A 21,769-nucleotide genomic window follows, 5' to 3' on the forward strand; every position below is an offset into this window, starting at 1 on the left:
AGATTCATCTTCTCTCATTAGTCTGCTCCTCGTGATGACAAAAACACTGCAGGTTAAATGAACAAAACCCATGACCTTAATTATGGGTTATGTTGCTTGTTCTTGGTTCCTGTGCTCACACATACTCTAATAATTATCTAAGAAGCTTTCTTACCAATACCGTTCTTCCAGCATTGCAGATAGCCTGTATAAATAGCTCACCCTCTGACAGTAGAATGGGCTTTAAATTCTTCTCTGTTAAGTTCCTATCAGGTGGTGAAATCTGTTCTGCTAGTCGGGGAGGAGAAATGAAGTTGCTCTTTGGGGAACAGGCCTTATATACAGACACACTAACTGGCTACCAGCATTTTGGCTGCGTGCCTGCCATGCTGGGAAGTACACGGGAAAGAGGCAGAGGCAGAAAAGACTTGAACATTAAGTGTAAGAGAGAGCAGGGAGAAAGCCACCTATAAGGACTACCTCATGGGAGGGAAGAACAGAGGAGAAGGTGAGGCCCTATTTGAGTTAGGCTGGGCACAAGCTAAGCTGGTGTAACAAGAGACCCAACCACACCTTGGCTTACAGAAGACAGAACTTTATTTCCCTGGGCAGTCCAGAAGCAGGCAGTGCAGGCAGGTGGGGTGGCTCCGTACAGTCTTTCAGACCAAGAAACCTACTTTTTCTTAACTTCACCATTCCTTTGCGTGTTTTCTTTGACTTCATGGTCATGGCTGGGATAAACCTTCCCTTTTGTAGGAGGTACTTTAGAGTGCCCCATTCCATTAGAGATGGAGGAAGTTCATGAAGGGTCTAGGGAGGGTTAAAAATAACAATCCCCAAACTCCAAATCTTGAGATACTGAAGGAGGCTTACTTACTCAAGTTTATAGTAAGGAACATTCCATACCCAAACAAAACAATAGGTAGTGTTTGTTTCTCCAGAAGAGGAAATGACCTAATATTGCTGAAGTTTGACTCCAGTTTTGAAAACAGGTGCTGAATATTCTAACAGCATCTCTCACACCTCAATTTTTACACAATCTTCCATTTCCTGGAAGAGTCAGGAAAAGAGAAAAATATGTATAATTCATTTATATTGGTTTGCTATGCTACTACTAATTACCATTTATCAGATACCCTTATACTTTAGGAAAAATATAATTTGTAAATATAATGGACTAGATTCACAATCATTGCTCTAACTACAGAGAATTCTGATTTCTTTCTGAAGCAAAGCACTGGTCCAAACATGGCCATTTCTCTTAAAACTGTTTTGCTCCCAGCTAACACAGTTATTTCTTTCTTTCTTTCTTTTTTTAACTCAGGTGCATTTTTTGAAAAGAACTCTCTGAAAAACTTCCAGCAGTTGGATTTGGCGGGTAATTGTGTGAGCAGTGATGGATGGTTTGCTTTCATGAGTGCATTTGAGAATATTAAGCAATTGGTGTTTTTTGACTTCAGTACTGAAAGACTTTTACCTGATGCATCATTGGTCAGAAAACTTAGTCAGGTGTTATCCAAATTAACTTTTTTGCAAGAAGCTAGGCTTGTTGGGTGGCAGTTTGATGATGAAGATGTCAGTGTCATTAAAGGTGCTTTTGAACTAGTAACTGCTTAAATAAAAGACACCCTAAGCCTATGAATGCTCTGGGGACCCCATTATTTCAGCCTGGTGATTTAAAAATCTTTGCTCAAAAAAATAAAAATAAAAATCTTTGCTCATATAGTCCAAGAGTCTGCAAGTATATGACAATCCATTATACACCTGAAAATTATCCTTCTCAACAGTGTCTGCCTAACTGGCCCCTTGTATTTTTCTTCTTTCCTGGTATCAGATTGATGTGTGGCACCACCATTTCCTTAGCTGGCCTCTTTCATGGAAATCTACTTTCTTAGTTTCATCATTCAGGAAAAAAAGAGAAGGAAGAGAGGAGGATGCCAGGAAAATGAGGCCAAAGAAGAGGCGGAAGTGGGCGGGAGTTTAATTTGATGACATGTGTAACAGTTCTGGTGTCCCACTTCTACTAGGATTATCAGCTGCTTGAAGAGGACTCCTGTTCATCCCTGTGTTCCCCTTGGTCTCAAGAACAGCAGGTCTCCAAAATGGATTTATTGTAAGCACATTACTTAGCACTGTGCCTGGAATGTACTAGACTCCAGAGAAGCATTTGCTGGAAAATGGGATAATTAAGTTACCAATAAATAGCTACTGAATAAAGAAAATAGGCCAAAACCATTTAAAAGCAGAGAGAAAACTCCATGTATGTTCTTTATTCAAAGTTTAATTCAAACAATTTGGAATGTAAAAGGTATTTTCTTACATAAGAAGCAGATTAGACTCCCCTAAAAGATTAGCATTCTTTAGTCAAGCAAAAAAAAAATTGGCAGTTTATGGGCAGTTAATCAGAGGTTTGAAATTCAGCTCCTCTCCAGTTGCTGATATGTGTATGTAATTCTGTCACTTTAGACATTAAGGAAGAAAGAAAAAAATGGATCACATTCGTTTGTACCCTATGGAAATTAGGGGTATGCTCTCCTAATCTTTTCTCCAACACCTCCAAAAATAATCCTTCCCCACAAAGAAGTCTAAGAAAAATCTGTTTAATCTAAACAGATTTAAGCTGAGGCAACTCTGAAATAAACAAAAACCAAAATGGTGTGAGCCTGTAGTTTACCTTCTGTTATCATGGCACCTCAAATTAATGGCTTGAGTAACACTTGTCCTATGTGTTGAGGTAGTCACTGAAAAATTCTGGGCACAATATTCTGTTTTCGCAAGTGGACATATATTCTCCAGGTTTAGTTACACAATTTTAGAGCTAACAGTTTACAGATTAAACTTCATTCCCTACCTAAACCTTATAGATGAGAAAGCTCCAAGAAGTCAAATGACTTTCCTATGGTTATAAAACTACTTACACAGGGGCAGTATCAGGATTGTAACTGAAATCTCTTGTCTTCCAGTCCAGTGTTTCTTCCATTACAATACAGTGATTTCTCAAACAGGACTGACCACACTCCACAGAGCCTGCTCAATCACAAGCCACTCAATCACAAACCATGGCAGAAGCTACTGCCTCTTGCCCTATGCTGACCAAGTTTGTCGTGTTCCATACACAGAATTTGGCCATAGCTTGGGAAATATGGCTTCTCTACATACTAATGCCTGATAAAATGTCACCTGTGGCAGCTGGCATTACTGTTCAGCAAGCAGAGCCAACACTTTCAGAACCCACAGACAACTGCCCGAATAGTGTAGGTGGGTACCCAAGCACCTTAGGTGGGACAACTGCACAGGTGTTGCCTCTGAATAGATGCTGAGTAAGTAGGCATTTATTCTCACACAGAACTGTGTTCAGTACCTAGGCACTTCAAAAATCCCCTGGGGACGGAGAAGAATGCATAGGGTGGCAGCACATACCTTATAATCACCACTCGGTACATGGCAGTTCTTCAGATTTCATGCATGACCGACTTCACATTTAGATGAGGTCAATGGAGGAAAAACCACCCTGTAATAGTAGACCAATAATAGGTACAGTAACAGTTGGTGAACCTAAGACAAAGGACAAGGAGAAGGTTGCTTTATCACATTTTAGGTTTCACTTTCCACAGCAGTCAAGGTAAGGTGGGCTCTATTTCTTCAGTAGGTCAAATGCCTGAATAGGGTCGCAGATGTCAAAGACAATAATCAACTCCCCATCAAGCAAAAGTTATTCGGGACATGGTCACTTACTATCACAGGATGACTACAATTCTGCTTGACAGAGGTGGCTTCCTAGATGTTTACTATTCCACTGTGAAGAAACAGGATGTGGGAGTGTTGCTCATATTTAAAGGAGGATAGTTGAAGAAACTTGAGAATTCTTAAAAAAAAAAAAATCTTCTCTAGATAGCTGCTAATGGCTGGCAATGTTACCAATCTCCAGGAGTACTGGATTCTATAAAAGCTGAATCCACTTTCAAAATCCATTTTTAAAATCCTAATTATAAAATTCATGATAAAATGAAAAAACTCATACGTAATTTGTAACTGCTGCTTATTATAATTTTTATAAGTAATACTGGCCATATCAGAAAGTCCTTAACATTTGCATTTGGAAAATAATAAAATAGTAATCTACATGATTCTCACACTTCATTATAGTTAACAATTCACTATTTTCAACAAGACAAAACAAAGTAAGTTAGAAAGTGTCTATGGCAGATCTAACAATGCTGTATTCTATAAGCTAAGGTCTACTATGTTTTGGTAAAATTATATAATGTAAACAAACTGTTTATGCAACTTTGAAAAAAGATTAAATCACATATTATGTATGGAATTCCACATATTTTGGTAATATATGTGATATATTTTGTTAATAAAATTAGAAATTGATAAGTCAACCAATGAAAAGGTGACCAGTGGGGAGGTTATAGCTCAAAGTGGTGGAACAAGTGCTTAGTATGCACAAGGTCCTGGGTTCAATCCTTATTACCTCCTTTAAAAAAAGTAAATAAATACATAAACCTAATTATCTACCCCCCAAAAAAACTTAAAAAAAAAAAAGGTGATCAAAAAATAAATCCATCATTATGTCAGTGTTTGACTACATGTAAAGCAGAAAATTGGGATTCCTTCACTGCATATCACCTAAGGATTCAGCATTTATTCAACCAAAATAAAATACTTGGAGAATGATGGGCCATTTACAAATGTATCAGTTTTTTTTAGTAAAATCTATAAAAAAAACTGATAACTAAAATTTTTAAATTATGCCTGATATTAGAATATGTTCTTGAATTTCTCATAAAATATTTTGCTTTTACTTTGCAAGACAATTCCGGAGGACGACAAAAAAATGTAGCAATTAAGTTTGGAAAATCTGTAAAAAAGACTTTTACTTTTAGAATGTATTTTTTTTTCTAAAATGTGTATTCAAGAAGCATGTTTATAAATTTCACTGGAGAAAGTATTATATTTTTGATAATGTGACAGATCCAATCCATCAAGTGGCTCTCTTATAAAGGTAATGTTATATCACACTGCAGTCAACTACAAAACCAAAGATAGCAAAATTCAAATTTAGATAAACACTCCTTCTAAAGGAAGCCTATTTAAAGCCTATAACATTTAGAAGGTTCTCACTGCCCCAAATACATTTACAAAAATATAGTTTCATTGGTTTCATGAAATGTGAACAAGCCTACTATTCTCTAACACTTAGAGTAACTGATTGAACAGTCGATGTAAAATTGGATTATGAAACAAACTGGAAGGCAAAGAGTCAATATTCTTCATAAAAATAAATTAAATTACAGTACATCATGGTCTTGGTTGTCCAATTCTATTGTTAGTTCCATATCTGCTTGGTATATTTGTAAAACCAGTCCTGAATCCTTGGGTTGCTCCAATTCCTGGAACTCCATGTCCTTGATTAAGCATGCTGCTATAAGGTGTGTGTCCATGATTAAGACCCAAACCATAAGGTCTTGTTTGTGTATTTAGAAGAATAACTGGGCTCACGTTTTTCCCAGGGGTGTTAAATGAAAATTCTGGAGGTGGACTACTATGTTTAGCTGGAGTCGATGTGACAGGGTTTGACTCATCAGTCCCCTTTAATGGAGGCATTGGGATTACGTGATGATGATCTGAAAAGTTTAGGACGCCGGCTGCAACAGGCCCAGACAGTAAGGCAGGCCTGATCCAATCATCCTTGAAAATCTGAACAGTCAGAGTAGACACTAGTGTGTACAGCCTGTTGGTCACATGAGCAAGGACCATTTGTTCATTTGCATCTCGTCGAATTCTCACATGAACTGATCCAGCCTGAAAGGGGCAAAATCATAAGAAAGAGACTGCTTAGAATTATACTACTGAAAATTCCATTAGAAATAAACATTTTATTTATGATTTGGTTGTAACAGTACTTGGCATTTTCTTTAAAACAAGAGAAAACTTAATGTCTTGATAATCCTGAAAGAATACTTAATAGTGATTATCAATGTAATGAATTAATAAAATTTCAATTTATGACTCTTTAAATGAGACTTTTTAAAATATAAAAAAAGAGAAATCCACGTAGGAGGATGGCAGGCATGTTATAGCACAAGGTAGAATACAAATGCCATATAGGGAAATTCACTGGAAGGGTAGAAAAGGTAGGTAATTAATTCCAATTGAGGAAGACTTCAAAAGAAGGTGGCATTTGATCTAGGGTTGGTGGTTAAATGAAATTTCAAAAGATAGAGACAGGCATTCCAAGTTGAGGGAATAGCAATTAAAATCTGTGGCATGTTTGGGAAAAAATAAGCAATATTATTATATAAAAAGAAGTACAAATATTTCAGGGGGCATAAAAATAATGATAGAAAAGAAAAGGAGGAAGAAAGGAATAAACAGAAAAGGAAAGGAAGAATGGAAAAAAGAAAGAAAAATAGGTTGGGTTAATAAGGTTAAAAGAAAAGGCTAGTAGAGGGCTCTAAAAATCATGAACAAGGAGTTTTAGCTGCAGTAATTGAAGAGAAGTAAAATTAATTTGAGTTCAGAAAAATTGTAGGTATGGATAATTTCTAATTAGGTAGGAAATGACTAACAGTGTAGGTTAGAAATGAAGAGGGCTAAAAGACAGGACAGATATAGTGGGATCAGAGAGGGACAGATGCATTCATGATATTCCATGGATTTGAAACAGGAGAACTTGACAGTCAATTAGATACAATGAAAGAGGGAGATGAACACATCAAAGACAATCTCAAGGTTCCTAGCCTAGATTACTAGGAGGACAGAGAGCACCAGGCATTACAATGTTGGTTAGAAGTATGTTTATTAGCTTGAAAAAATACTCATCATACATTTTGTTTTTAAAGTAGATAATAAAGTAAGAGATAAAACAACCCCATTTTGATTAAAACATACACACAGAAAAATACTAAGGATGATACCACATGATCACCTCAAACAGATACAGAACAAGCATCTGACAAAATTCAACATCCATTCATGATAAAAACTCTCAACAAAGTTGCAATAGATGGAACATACCTTAACATAATAAAAGTCATTTATGTCAAACACACAGCTAAAATAATACTCAATGATGAAAAGCTAAAAGCTTTTCTTCTAAAATCAGGAAGAAGATAACGATGCCCACTGTTGCCATTTCTATTTAACATAGAATTGGAAGCCCTAGACATAGCAGTCAGATAAGAATAAGAAAAAAGAGGCATCCAAATTGAAAGGGAAGAAGTAAAATTATCACCATTCACAGATTACATAATACTATACATATAAAACCCTAAAGACTCCACAAAAAAACTATTAGAACTAACAAATGAATTCAGTAGAGCTGCAGGATGCAAAACTAATATAAAGAAATCTGCTGCATTTCTAAATACTAATAATGGACTATCCCCCAAAACCCAAGAAAATCCCATTTACTATCAAAAAGAATAAAAATACCTAGGAATAAACTTAACCAAGGAGGTGAAAGACTTATACTCTAAAACTGTAAGACACCAGTGAAAGAAAGATGATACCAATATATGCAAAGATTGTTTGTGTTCATGGACTAGATGAATTAATATTGTTAAAATGTCCATACTACTCAAAGCAATCTACAGATTCAATGCAACCCTTTAAAAATACCCATGGCATTTTTCATAGAACTAGAACAAATAATCCTAAAATCTGTATGGAATCACAAAAGACCCCAAACAGCCAAAACAATCTTGAGAAGGAAGAACATAGGTACCACGCTCCCTGACTTTAAACTATACTACACACACACACACACACACACACACACACACACACACACACACACCCCTTATATACATATATAGACACACTATATATAATATAGTAATCCAAATACTGTAGTTCTGGCACAAAAAGACACATAGATCAATGGAAAGAATAGAGAGCCCAGAAATAAATCCACACACATATGGTCAATTAAACTACAACAAAGGAAGCAAGAAAATAAATGGGGAAAAGATGGTCCCTTCAATAAGTGGTGTTGGGAAAACTGGACAGCTACATGCAAAACAAAGAAAAACAACATTTTCTCGTATCATATACACAAATAAACTTCGGTCTTTAATCTATTTTGAGTTTAACACCTGAAACCATAAAACTCCTAGAAGAAAACACAGGCTGTAAGCTCTTTGACACTGCTCTCAGCAATATTTTTTTGATCTGTCTCCTCAGGCAAGGGCAACAAAAGCAAAAATAAACAAATGGGCCCTAAAACGCTTTTGCAATGAACACAGAAACCATCAACAAAAAAAGGCAACCTACTAAATGAGGGAAGATATTTGCAAACATGTCTAATAAGGACATAAAGAACTCATATAACTCAAGAGAAAACAAAAACAATTAAAAAATTGGCAGAGGATCTGAATAGCCATTTTTCCAAAGAAAACATACAAGAGGACAACTGGCACATGAAAAGATGCTCAACATCAGTAATAAACAGGGAAATGCAAATCAAAATCACAAGAAGATATCATTTCATACCTGTCAAAATGACTATTGTCAAAAAGACAAAAATTAACAAGTGTTGGCAAGGATGTGGAGAAAAGGGAACCATAGCATATTGTTGTTGAGATTGTAAATTGGTATACCCAGTAGGGAAAACTGTATGGAAGTTCCTCAAGAAATAAAAAACAGAATTACCATGCGACCCAGCAATTCCACACTTAGGTATTTATCTGAAGAAAATGAAAACACTAACTCAAAAAGATACACACACCCCAATGTTCACAGCAGCATTATTTACAATAGCTAAGATATCTAAGCAACTTAAGTGTCCAACAACAGATGAATAGATAAAAAAGATGTGGTATATATATAGAATGGAATATTACTCAGCCATAATAAAGAATGAAACCTTGCCATTTGTGACAACTTGGATGGACCTGGATGGTATTATGCTTAGTGAAATAAGTCAGGTAGAGAAAGACAAATACTGTATGTTTTTACTTACATGTAGAATCTGGAAAAAAAAAAAAGCAAATGAACAAATATAACAAAACAGGAATAGACTCATAAATACAAAGAACTAGTGGTTACTAGAAGGGAGGGGGTGGGGGAAGGGGAGAAACAGGTGAAGGGCAATGAGAGGTACAAACTGTCAGTTATAAAAAATGTTAAGTCACAGGAGTATAATGTACAGCACAGGGCATAAGTCAATATTTTATAACTTTGTATGATGTGTACTCTATAATATCAAATCACTATGTTGAGAGAAAAAAAATAATGACAGCACTTATCTCCAGATGGTAGAATTATTAAGGATTTTTGTTCACTTTTTTTGACAACTATAAGTCTTAATTTTTCTAACAATGGGGTACTATTTGTATAATAAAAACTTAAAAAAATACATAGTAAATTTAAAAAACACAAAAAGTAAAACAAAAATATATAGTAAATAAAATATCTAGCAGACATTCCATGTTGATTTCTATATAAACTCATATTAAAAAAAAGAAAATTTGTAACAAAGCATAAACTGCACATAAATTGGCAAAATAGCTGGTTTAGTTACAACTGGTCTGAATCTATGACTTGAGCAGTAAGTAATAAGAGGGTTTTGTCAATCATGAGATTAAAGAATCTTACTGCTTGAATCTGACTTATAGTTTATTACTTTTAGGTAAGACAAGCCATTTTACCCTTTTGTTTGCCACAACCACCTCACAGTTGTCACTATATAAAACTATAAAAGATGCTGTATCTCCTCTATCATTCTGACATGGAAATCAAAGTAAACAAGCGAAAACCATTTCCAAGTATGAGCTTGAACAGAGTCTCCTATGATAATGGTGTTTGCATTAATCTATGGCTTTTGTGACAATTAATCTTGGTAGCTCAAAAGCTTGTTTTATTAATTTCCTCTGTCTTAATTAGGCACTACATAGGTGAGGCTGTTGGATGGCCAAGTTCTGAACTGTAGAGATGAGGGTATTTTTTGTGTTTATAAGCCTAACCTAGCTAAATAAACATTTGTCTACTAATTGTTACTATCAGTACAATTGAAAGAATAATTTAAAATGAACTACATTACAGCAGGACTGTAAAATGGTAAAATCATTTCTGGAAAGTAATTTGGCTATTTCTATCAACAGCTATAAAAAAATTTAAGTATCCTGTGACTAATAGAACCCATTTCTAAAAAATAATCTTAATCCACAAAAATGTTCACTCCAGCCCTGTTTATATGGGGAAAATGATAAATAAGTTATCCCTTAGGGGACTGATTAAATAAATTACAGTATATTCATATACTGTAAGACTGCAGTCATTATGAATTATGTTGGAATTCTTAAAGGACCTCAAATATCCCCATAAAAACAGAGAAACTAAGACAGCAAATCCTAACTGACAGACAATGTCTACAAAAAACTAGATTAACATGATACCCTTGAGAAAACCCAAATACAAACTGTAAGACCTGAAAGGTATGAGCATCTGTGAAGAAGAATGTAACAGGCCATTTGACTAACCTAAAAACTCCACAGCAGTTGACCAGTTCTTAATGGAAATCTAGGACAGTGAATCTGAGAAAAGTAGCTGGTGTTTTGTACATTTCAATAGTGTTACACTGGGTCTGCAATAAGATATGAAGAGCTGGAGTAGTCTGAGCCCTATGAGCTCTCAAAAGTAACCAAACAAAGCTCCCTTCCAGTACAAAGCTCCACATTAAGGAGAAACAAATGGGAACAGAATCCAAATTGAGCAACACAGTAGAGACAAAGAATAAGGAAGGTTCAGACACAAATGAGGAAGAAACAGGAAAAAGAAAAAACTTTTCACTTCACAGACTCATCAGAAGAGGGAGTTCTAGAACGATGAATTTAGACACACTACCCTAAACCATTCTTTATTTTAAAGTACAGGAAAATGAATTTAACATAAAAAGGAACGAAAGAAAAGGATTAAATCCAATTCCACACAAAATTATCGTAAGAAAAAGAGAATACAGAACAGATTATAAAAGATCACCAGAAAGATTTACCTACAAAACTGATGAGAACTATTACCTATTTTTACAAATCAAGCTGAAAGACATAAAATAAAAATAATACAAGTCAGAATTAGAAAACTTCAGAAATGAGATAGCCATTAGAAATACAAGAAGAAAATTATTTCAGAAACAAAGATTAAACTAGAAGGAATACAAAAGCAAATAAACATACAGGTATACTGTAAGAGAAATAAAAGGTAAAAGAAGGAAATTTTAAAAATCAAAAAGAAATTGAGATAATAAGGAAATTAAAAGAAAATAACACATATGAAAGAAAGGCAAAGATCCAACATGCTTATAATGGGAGTTTCCTTCTAAAAAAGAAAAAAAATAAAAACCCACAAAATATTATGAACTTTTAATTAAAGAACACTTTCCTGAAAGTTTTAAAAAACTGTTTTTGAAATAACATTATTGAAAGGGTATACTGCATACCGGAAATAACTGATCCAAAACGATCAACACCAAAATATATTCTAATAAAATTACTGGACTTAAAAAAAAATCTTTTGGGCATCCAGGCAAAGTGATCAAGTCACATATTTAAGAGGGAAAAAAAAATTAGACTATGATCATCAGGCTTTACCATAGTAATGCTTTATGCCAGAGGTAAATGGAGTAATATATTCAGGAAACTCAAGGAAATAAAATATGTGCTCAGGATTTTATATCCAGCCAAATGATTTTCAAGTATAATGTTCACAATTGTTTTCAACATTCAAAAATTTAGGGAATATTGTTCCCAAGGGCCCTTCCTGAAGAATTTACGACAGAATGAGCTTTAGATATCCAAAATAACTAGAGAGGGAAAGAAAAGAAGGGAGAGATGAAGTAGCCATTTTTCCACTAAAAGAGCATAAGCCTGAAGCTAAAGACTGCAAAATGGTTCTATCATTGAGCTGTTGGACCAACCCTAATTTGCCTACCCTTGAAATCTGGGTTACTTTATAAAAGTCAAATTCTATTTGTTTTTTAAAAAATAATTTTGTAGAAGAGCAGTAAGTGATAACATGGAAAATTGTTCATGATATATTGAGTGAAAAGAACAAATTGTATAACAGCATGATCTCATTTTCTAAAGAGAGTATATGTGTAAATATTAATACCAAAACATCAATGGCAGTTTTCAATGGTGGTTTAAAATATTTTTTTTCAGAGTACTTTCCTTTGCTTTCCTCACCATTCCTGACAGAGGAATGAAACCATGCTATAACAGTCTCTTTGGTAATGAGGTCTAAATTGGATTAGAAAACATGGAATTTTATGCTGAAGTAAGCTGTTATTATAACTCTTCAGCATACTCAGCAAAAATCTCCAAAATTAGAACTGTAGTAAGAAAGAAAATAATTGCACTTTTTACTTTTGCAACATTTTCATATATAGGAGTGTATGATTATGGATTTGTTTTTTTTTGGACAGCCCAGTATTAAGATCATTTAGTGTGAAAGGAAAAAAATAAAGAAAAATAACCCTTAATTAATCTCACTTTGGTTACTGAATCCAGCTATATTTTTGACTTTATTGAATAGAAATGGGAATCATAGACTCTATAAAAATTTTACAGAAATTTTTTTTCACTTAAAAAAATTATAAACCATGTTTTAAATTATAACTGAAATAATACGTAGAAAACATACCAATGAGCCAAAACCTAGGGTCCAGAAATGCTCATTTCGGACTTCCAAAACTCCATCCAAGGTAGACACCTAATCAAAAACACAGAAATAGGGTTGTTTGCATTTGACATATTCAACACAGTTCAGTCACATTATGGACTTGCTCTATGCCTAGAAATGACACGACCAAACCCTACATGAAGATACCCATTAGCCAAGAGAAGTCCCAGACCATTCACTCAAGATACCATTTCTGCTTGTTCGGTACTGAGTCAGGGCTTTATTTTCCAGTTTCTTACCTGCAGCAGTCTTTGCAGAATCAGGTCTTTACACCCCCATCCCCACTTTGTTCAACAGTCTATTGTTCTTTTCATTTTATTAGTATGGTATCCAGCACTTGTGGTATTATTATTTTTTTTTTGTCTTCTCGATCATTTCTTTCTCTGAATTCCCTTTAACAAATTTCTGTACAACACAGGATGTTATCTGGATGTGGGCCAAAAGGAAATTCCAAAGCCAGATATACTGTGTGTGGCCCACTGGTACAGTGGCGCAGGTTACATTAGCTGGGACAAGCAGCCAGCTATACTGATCAGAGTGGCCTTTGTGATACTGACAACCAATAGTTTAAAATACTCTCAACATCCAAATTATTTGATTATCTTATTTCTTCATTAGTTAACAAGTTGAATTTTATAACAATACAAAATCTAAACCCACAGATAAAATGTTAGGTGGTGAAGCAATCAACCCATAAAAGTGGCCTCTGACTTAATCAAAATCTTGTTTAAATACAGAATCATAAAAATCACAGCACTTACGCAGCAACAAGTGTGGCCTTAGACCATTACTTTTCACATTATTTCAAGTGAATTTGGCTTCCAGACTGAGCAATTCATCAAATTTCTCTATTTTTGTCACTATGTTATATCTGACTGTGTCATTATAAAGAACACAAACTCCTCTAAAATAAAATTCTAAAAAAAGGGTTGAACTTATTTGTACTCATTCTTTGCATTCTCTAGTTATAAACTAAAATGAGTTTTGGCCAATGATTTGTGAGAGGAATTGATGAGTATCCCTTTCAGAGCCATATTAAACTGCCAGTGCAACACTGCTAAAAAAAGTTTTTTTTTATTTACTATTTCATCTTACCTCTCTGATAAGTTTGTCCAACTGACCAATAACATGAGGTGGTGTTGTCTGAGGAAAAAGCAAAATAAATTATCAATCTAGGGAGATAAAAAGACTTTTGAAACAGTGGTCCGGACACTTAAAAAAAATGGGTTCTATACCAGTCTTTGCTCTGTTTGACATGTGCCCTAACACAATTTAGAGAAGAGAGGTTTTAACTGGCTCACTATTGGAGCAACATCAGGAGTCAGCCCATGCTTATTTTTTATCTCACAAAGAAGCTGCTATCTCTAGAACTAAATAAGCCTTAAAGAACCAACCAATCAACAAAAAATCTTTAAGAAAGCAGTATTTTGTGTAAGTCATAGCACTATACAACTAGTATCTTATTGTTGTTACTGCTTCTGGACAGGCAGATACAACCCATAAGTATTAGAAAAGGCATGCAGGAAAGACAGAAGGAAAAGCAGTGCTGACGTATACATCCAGTTCTGGGGAACGACCTTTCTATTCAGGGCCTTGTTGACAGGTGTTCCTTTCGTTTCAATACATAGTGATTTATCATTTTTTAACTTTTACTCTGAAATTTAAAAGTCTCACTAACTCAAGGATAGGAAATAAGAAAACAATTATAACCAGATTATACAATAGCCAAAGTATATTTATTATAGGAAAATAAATATCTCAAAAATAATTTTAAGCAATATTGTTTTTACTTGAAACATTATTAGAGGAAAACTTCTTTTTTCGTTTATGATTTTGTCTTATATTATAAATGCATGATGATCTGTGTCTATTTTGTGCATCACTATAATTTCACCTGGTCCTTATTATACAAATTTCAGAGATTACTGTCTGGCTTCATTTCTAACAGGGCCCTCCAGTGGCTAAAAATTTCACAATCTGGTAGAAGAAACACATATAGTTTCATAATCTGGTAAAAGAACACGGATAATTTTAAGCATGCACACTGAAAGAAGACCGTTACCTGGAGTAATACTTTCCCACTGTACACGCTCATAGGATACATAGTGCCAAATGTCATCAGTGCAATGGCTATGGCTGAGGCAGTGTCTACAGCAAAATAATTACTAAAAGGAAAAAACAATTCTAAATCTTAAATGTATGCTTCATTGGGTTTCTTACAATTTAATCTACTAAACATTAATTATCTAAAGCAACAAGACTGTTTTATCACAGTTGGTCACTACTAGCAATGGGAGCATCAAAAAGGAAAAGAATGTTTTCAGAATTCTTTCTCACCAAAGTTTAGTGGAAAATAACTAATAATTATGTTAATTGGTACAAAGAGAGATAATGAAGAAAAAAAATACGAGCATTTCCCCCCTATGTATTTTCAATCTACTTGTCAACTATAAAGATTTCATATATATCTATTTGCTGCAACAAATAAAAATATTCATATGGTAATTTCCGAGAAGGAGAGACTTATGGACTTTATCAGTGATTCTATTTTGCTGTAAACAATAAGTTTCCAATAATTACTATTAAATGTTTTTAAAACTCCTCAGGAATTTCCCAAGGTGAGATTCTCCAGGAATCTGTTAGAACAACACCGTGACTGAATGCAACATCTCACCAGTAGTTCACTGTTCTTTTAATAAGACTGACCAAAATGCTGATGGTTACAAGCTGATCATGTACTCTTTGTCACTTTTTCAAACATATTAGGAATAGAAACATGAATTAAAACATAGTCTCTGCCTTTGAAATAGCAGGAGATTCACGTGTAAAAAACATAATAAAGGACTTTGGGTACAAAGGAGTCCTACAGGGTATTACGGATGCACAAAGGAGTGAGTGGCAAGCCTACTGGGGCAGGAATAATCCAGGAAGGCTAAACATAAAAAGAGGTGACATTTGAGCTGAGCCTTCAAAGATGAGCAAGATGATGGGAGTAAGATACTGCAGACAGTGAAAGCACCATGTGCAAGGGCATGAAAACCCTGATGCAGCAATGAAACTATAAAGAGTGAAGTATAGACAGATGGATGGATAGCTAGTAGGTTGGCAGAGGCTTCATCATGCTAACAACTTTTAATTTAATATGCAAAGAAGAGGATTTTGAAACAGGAAAATATTATGTCCAGATTTGCAACTTTTAATGATTACATTAGTAGCAAAACAGCAGATAACTACAGATGTACGAGAATAAAAATTGTAAGATCAGAAGACAATTCTAAAATTAGGCAAAGGAAATGATGATAAAGGCTTCAATTCAGGAAAAAGAATGGGAAGAAGAAAAAGATAAATATTAAAAAGAAACATTAAATAAGAGTACTGTTTACAGTAGTCAAGACATGGAAACAATTTACATGTCTGTTGATGGATGGATAAAGAAAATGTAGTGTACACGTACATGTACATGTACACACACATACACACACACACACAATGGAATATTATTCAGCCATGAGAAAGAAGGAAATCCTGCCATTTGTGACACGGATGGATCTTGAGGGCATTACACTGAGATAAGCCAGACACAAAAGAACAAATATGTATGACTTCATTTATATGAAGAACTTAGAGTAGTCAAACTCATAGAGACAGAAAGTAGAATAATGGTTGCCAGGGGCTGGGGGAGGTGGAATGGGTAACAACTGTCTAATGGATATAGTTTCAGTTAGGGAAGATGAAAAAGTTCTGGAGACAAATCATGATAATGGTTACACAACAAACTAATGTACTAATGCCTGTGAAAGTACCAAACTGTATATTTAAAAATGGTTAAAATGGTAAATTTTATGTATGTTTTAACACACTTTAAAAACAGAACGCGATGGAATAGATAGTAGTACTCACTTAGATGGGAAATACAAGAAAAAGTAGTTTTGGGGATAGGGAAAATAGGTTCAGTTGAGGTAGACATGAACAGAAGTAAGATTTACTTTTTGGAATTCAACAGAGATCTGGGCTAGAAATACAGGTGTAGAAATCACACTGAGGTAGCAAATAAAAACAAGTAATTGTATGTGATATCCTGGGAGAGTATACAAAAGGGTAGGGAGTCAAAGAATCATGTCATAAAATGTTAAGCTTAAGGCAGCTGTAAAGTCTATTTCCTAAAAGGCCTGCTTTTTAAAAACTGATTCATATCTACTTCTCTTCCCTCGCTCAGCAACAGCAGCTGTGGTGTTCTCTTTCACTGGCCTGTTCTCATCAGGCCAGCAGTAGGGAATATAAATCGTTTTCCAGTCTGCATTATAGATTGTGGTGAAAATTTTTCATTGAATCCAACCCCCTTTATTTTTCAGATGAAGACACTTGAGGACAAGACTTGACCCAAAGTTACACAGGGCATAAGCAAATATACTATAAACTTAATCCCTATCCGTCCTACCGGTCTCCTTAAAAGTCAGGCCCTAGAAATTGAAACACACTTGATAGCAACTAAAAACACTTACTTAATTTCAATTAGCATATATGTAATACAAAGAGCAAATGCTCCAGCAAGATCAATCAAAACAAATGGATTCATCCGGGGAAGGAAGATACTGCTAAGTCCTGGAATAATTCCACACAAGCTATGAAAAAACAGACAGAAAGAGTACTCATTAGCAGAATTGTGTATTACTGATGAAAATTTTATAAAAGATGACTTGTATTTTAGTATCACATATCTTTTAAAGAAAGCAAAGAGGATTGGAAACAAAACACTCTCACTTGTAAAGGTCTCTTTCGCATCATCAATTAAAAAGAGAAGGTAAAGGGAGAATAAGAATTTGATCTGAGATTCATGGAGTGACCTCAGCAATGACTATGTGGTCTTCATGACAGAGGCATTTCTTGTGCATTCCTTCAAAGCTATGTTTATCATAAAACCTCGTAACATCTCACCTTCGACTAAGATCCGCAACGTGTTCTTGAAGCCAACTCGTACTAGCAGCTTTAAAAAGAAAGTACTTAAATTACGTACATAGAAGAATAAACCACTACCAGAAATACTTAATTTCTTACATTAAAAAAAAAGTTTGGCCTTGACTGTATAACATTACAAGAGGACATGTTATTCCTCAAGCCTAGAACCTTTTCTCTTTTATGCCCTTCAGATACTAAATGAAAAGCACTTTCCAACTACAATATATAGCTTACCTGAAGGAATCAGTGAACTTACACAGGTCACTGTTACTATTACTTTGAAGTTTTAAAGGCTCATTATACTGTAAAGCAGAGGTTCCTAACCAGTATGCTGAGAATGGGTTGCAGCTCCACCAATTACTAACTCCCTCAGCAATCAGAAACAGGTGGGGATCTGGCTACATGCAGACGCCTGCCCAGTCAATGTTCCCGGACAAGTAGCCTCCAGGCTCAGGCATCCTCTTACACTTATCTCAGGGTGCTACAGAAATATTCATTTTTTATGTATACCATGATGTAAAAAAGGTTGGCAAGCCCTAAAAACGTAGTCTAGTACAGCAGTTAAGAGCAGACTCTAATGCCAGAATACCTGGCTTCACACCAGCTCTGCCCTTAACTGGATGTGTGGCCTGGGGCAAGAGACAATCTCGCAGTGCCTCAGGATAAAATGGGGATAATAAAACGATTTATTTTGTATAGGAAGAATTAAATGGGTTCTATGTAAAGCATTTAGCATCTGGCAGTTAGAAAGTGCTCAGTATTATTCTGCACTCAAATTTCAACTAACGTAATAAATCTTGATGTTTCTGGGAACTTCCATTTCCAGTTAATAAAAATACAAACTATAATCTTTCTGGAAATAAACTTGGCAATATATATCAAAGACCTAAGAAATACTGTATTTTTAACCGATTTATAATTTCTTTTTTGGGAATTTATTCTAAAGAAGAATTAGAAATGCATACAAGAAGTTCTATACAAAAAGGTGGTTAAAGCATTATTTATAAAAGGAAAAGTTGGAAATGTGTAACAATAGACTAATGTTTTAAAATATTCAATACAAATTATTATGCAAGCATTCAAAAATCATTTTTTCAAAGAGTATTTAATAACAGGCAATAAAAAACAATGGCAACTGAAAAAAGCCAAACATAAAATTGAAAATTGACATAATTCAGGTATGTAAAAAATATGTATATGTACACAGAAAAAAGTTAAAGGAACAAAATAGAAATGTTAAGATGTTATCTCTAGGTTATGAGTTTATCATAAACCCTGATTATCAGTATTGTTTCTTTCTGATCTTCAAAGAGATATAGTTTCCAAATCTTTATACCTTCTTAAAATTTCTAAAATGAGCATACTATTTTAATAATTTATAGCTTTTTCAAAATAACTCTGATCATCACAAATATCATTATTTAACTTTCTAGCTCATGCAGTAATTCTTAAACTCTAATTCATACAAATACAACTCATACTTCATAACACTCATCAAGTTGTTTAAACTTGAATGGGTATTTCAAAAAGCTTTCTTCCCTCGATTGCATTGGTGTTTAAGTCAGTGAGATCTTAAAAGAACCTCATCTATCTTTGTTTCAAAGTGTGGGTGTGTGGGTCCACGTATAAAGCCCACTTTTTTCTCTTACTTCTCCATCCATCAATGATTAATCCTTTGTTGGTTAGTAGGATTCCAAGACACTGAAATTACTGAAAAATGCCAATAGTTTAGATGACTGAAGTAAAAAGTCAGTCCGAATTTGTAAAGATTTGAAAATAAAAAAATATTTCAAAAGGCATAAAGCTTTGCTACTTTCAAATATATGCCTACCCACCATTTCCCAAGAGAAGTTCCTGGGAACTTATTCAATTAACAGAATATAATTATTTGCAATGAGCAATTCAACTATTCTAAGTACAATGATGCTTCTAAAATGCTTGCAGTAAACTTTTCTTTGGTAGGTTATAACATCTAAAATCTCATTCATGTCATTTGGTGAATGAAATTTTTCATTACATATAATCCAACATACACGTCAGTTCTGCCTGTTCCTAAGCAATGTTACTTTAAAGCTTGAAATAATTTGATTTTGTTTTATAATTCTCTGCCTAGAATAAGACTTTAGAACCTTTGGGGTGGTCCGCTCTTCTCTTTAGGATATACTTTCTTGTTGATTTATGAATAAAACAAACAAAAGATTTGTATTTATGAGAGATAAACTGTATTTTTTTATTAACGGTAAATAAAAAAACATACCTTCAGAGACATAAGCAAAAGGTTTATTCCGAATAGAAAGCATCGTGAAGAGATTGAAAGAAAGAGCCACAAAAGTACCAACTAATAATCTTCCCCTAAAAAGAACAAAATTCATCACTATTTTTTTCTTGGTAATAGTAATACATAATTTCAGCACGCAGAGAGATAAAGAGATGGGAAGGCAGAGTAGTCTGCTCCAATGGTTTGATATTTGTAGACCAAGAAATCTCAACTTGGTTTCTAACCCCATGACCCATGTCCTGTCTACTGCTGCTCCATCTGACACAGGGCAAAAAAAAGACTCTTAGCATTACTAACTTCTTATAGGTGACTGCTGTTAGAAATAAATTTGTATAAATGCTAATGGTATTTGGTTTACAGTCTACCAGCCAGGTTAGACTGTCTGAATTAAAATGATCAGAATAGGTAAAGTCTACATAATTGGCAACTATGTGGTAGATAATAATTCTATCTTTTTACAGGTGCTACTAAAAGATTATTGGGATCAAATCCTAACTTACAGAAGAGTAGATGGGGCTGACTTAGTGTGTTGACCTGGGCCTGGAAATATTGAGGGATCCCAGGTCAGGGTAGAAAGGCCTTCCTGTCTGGTGAAAAAACATAAGGGCTTGGGAACAGTTAAGGATGAAAAGGAGTCTTGGGATTTGGGGATTTTGCTTGTGAAGTATCAGTAAAATGTACATTGCCACACTCTTAACTCTGATATTGGCCAAAGCAACAACTATTTAACAATATACTAATTAATAACTGAGAATCAAACTTAATAGTAAATTATATATGGCAAAAGCAAAATCTCACGTGTGTATCTCGGGCTGCTCCAAAAAGCGTTCTGCACTAAAAGAAAGAAATAATGTATTAAATAAATCCTATAAATCATAAAGTTAAAAGGCTTTATTAAATATATAATTAATCCAGTAAGTTCACAAAATCTTTTACTATGATAACCAAGTATTGATTGTTGGTAGTGACAAGGCAAGGAGATTCACAAATTATCAACATGTAATGTCAACCTTTCTCTACCAAATCTGTTTCAATGGGTTTGCATTGGGCATTAAAACATGTCTTACTGTATCACTAACTTTCATTCACATCTACTTTTGACTGGATTTAGTAGTGTCAAAGAAGGTAATAAAAGAAGGATGAAAAGAAGGGAGAGAAGTCTGAAATATGAAGAAATTATACTAGTAAAACTCCAGTACTGCTCACTTTAATTTGTATATCCTTCAAACCAGATGTGTCTCACTAGATTCTTTCAAGTTCCCGAAGGTGGCATAGGTAGAATTTATAATGACAGTAACATCACATACAAATGTACCTTTCTTTTAATATAAAGAGAGCTCCCAACTGTGCCAAGACTGTGGAGGCAAATACAGCCAGGACTTCTAACCTTTCAAATCTGAAATCGGAAAATTAATTCAATCAGTTTAATTCTTTCAATTTACAAACTAATATGTCTAAAACACATTCACTCCTTCAATATACATGTGCCTACTATAAGCCAAACACTGTTGGAACAGACTACAGAATTTCTAGAATGATAATAAATAATGAACATCCCAGATTTAGAAAAGAGTGCCTATTTGTACAACATATTTTCCCAGGACAGACTTATGGCTCTTATTTTTTAGAAATAACCATTATATTAGTAACAGCTACATTTAATTGACCCATCTTGTGTTAGACACACTGGTCACAGTGCTTAAAATATTACCTCATCTAAACCACCCAAATTCGTATGAGGGTTACTTTATCCATTTTTTTTTTTTTAAAGAGTTAAGTAAGTTGAAACACAAAGAGAAAACCTAACTGTTTAGAACCACATAGCTAGCAAGTGAAGTTGTCAGGTTTTCAAACTAAGCACTCTGGCTC

The 21,769-nt window shown here is 34.4% G+C and overlaps 2 protein-coding genes across 3 annotated transcripts in view; one reads left to right on the forward strand and one right to left on the reverse strand.

Moving 5' to 3' along the window:
- The window catches only part of NLRC4 (NLR family CARD domain containing 4), a 32,091-nt gene extending 30,452 nt beyond the window's left edge, over positions 1-1,639 (forward strand). Inside the window, 1 exon segment of the mRNA XM_072937944.1 lies at positions 1,304-1,639. Coding sequence (XP_072794045.1) covers positions 1,304-1,596 — 293 coding nt within the window. The 3' untranslated portion in view covers positions 1,597-1,639.
- Positions 1,640-4,845: 3,206 nt separating this feature from the next.
- Positions 4,846-21,769, reverse strand: part of SLC30A6 (solute carrier family 30 member 6) — a 33,519-nt gene continuing 16,595 nt past the window's right edge. The window contains exons 6-14 of one of the 2 annotated variants that reach the window (XM_006197255.3): positions 21,216-21,296; positions 20,699-20,734; positions 19,880-19,974; positions 17,602-17,650; positions 17,169-17,288; positions 14,729-14,831; positions 13,762-13,809; positions 12,628-12,696; positions 4,846-5,790 (exon numbers count right to left, since the gene is read on the reverse strand). In XM_006197255.3, the coding sequence (XP_006197317.1) occupies positions 5,287-5,790; positions 12,628-12,696; positions 13,762-13,809; positions 14,729-14,831; positions 17,169-17,288; positions 17,602-17,650; positions 19,880-19,974; positions 20,699-20,734; positions 21,216-21,296 (1,105 nt within the window). In that variant the 3' untranslated portion in view covers positions 4,846-5,286. The remainder of the gene's footprint in view (positions 5,791-12,627; positions 12,697-13,761; positions 13,810-14,728; positions 14,832-17,168; positions 17,289-17,601; positions 17,651-19,879; positions 19,975-20,698; positions 20,735-21,215; positions 21,297-21,769) is intronic. The other variant, XM_072937945.1, reaches the window with a different exon arrangement.

Source organism: Vicugna pacos, chromosome 15, assembly GCF_048564905.1.
Source record: "Vicugna pacos chromosome 15, VicPac4, whole genome shotgun sequence".
NCBI lineage: Eukaryota > Metazoa > Chordata > Mammalia > Artiodactyla > Camelidae > Vicugna > Vicugna pacos.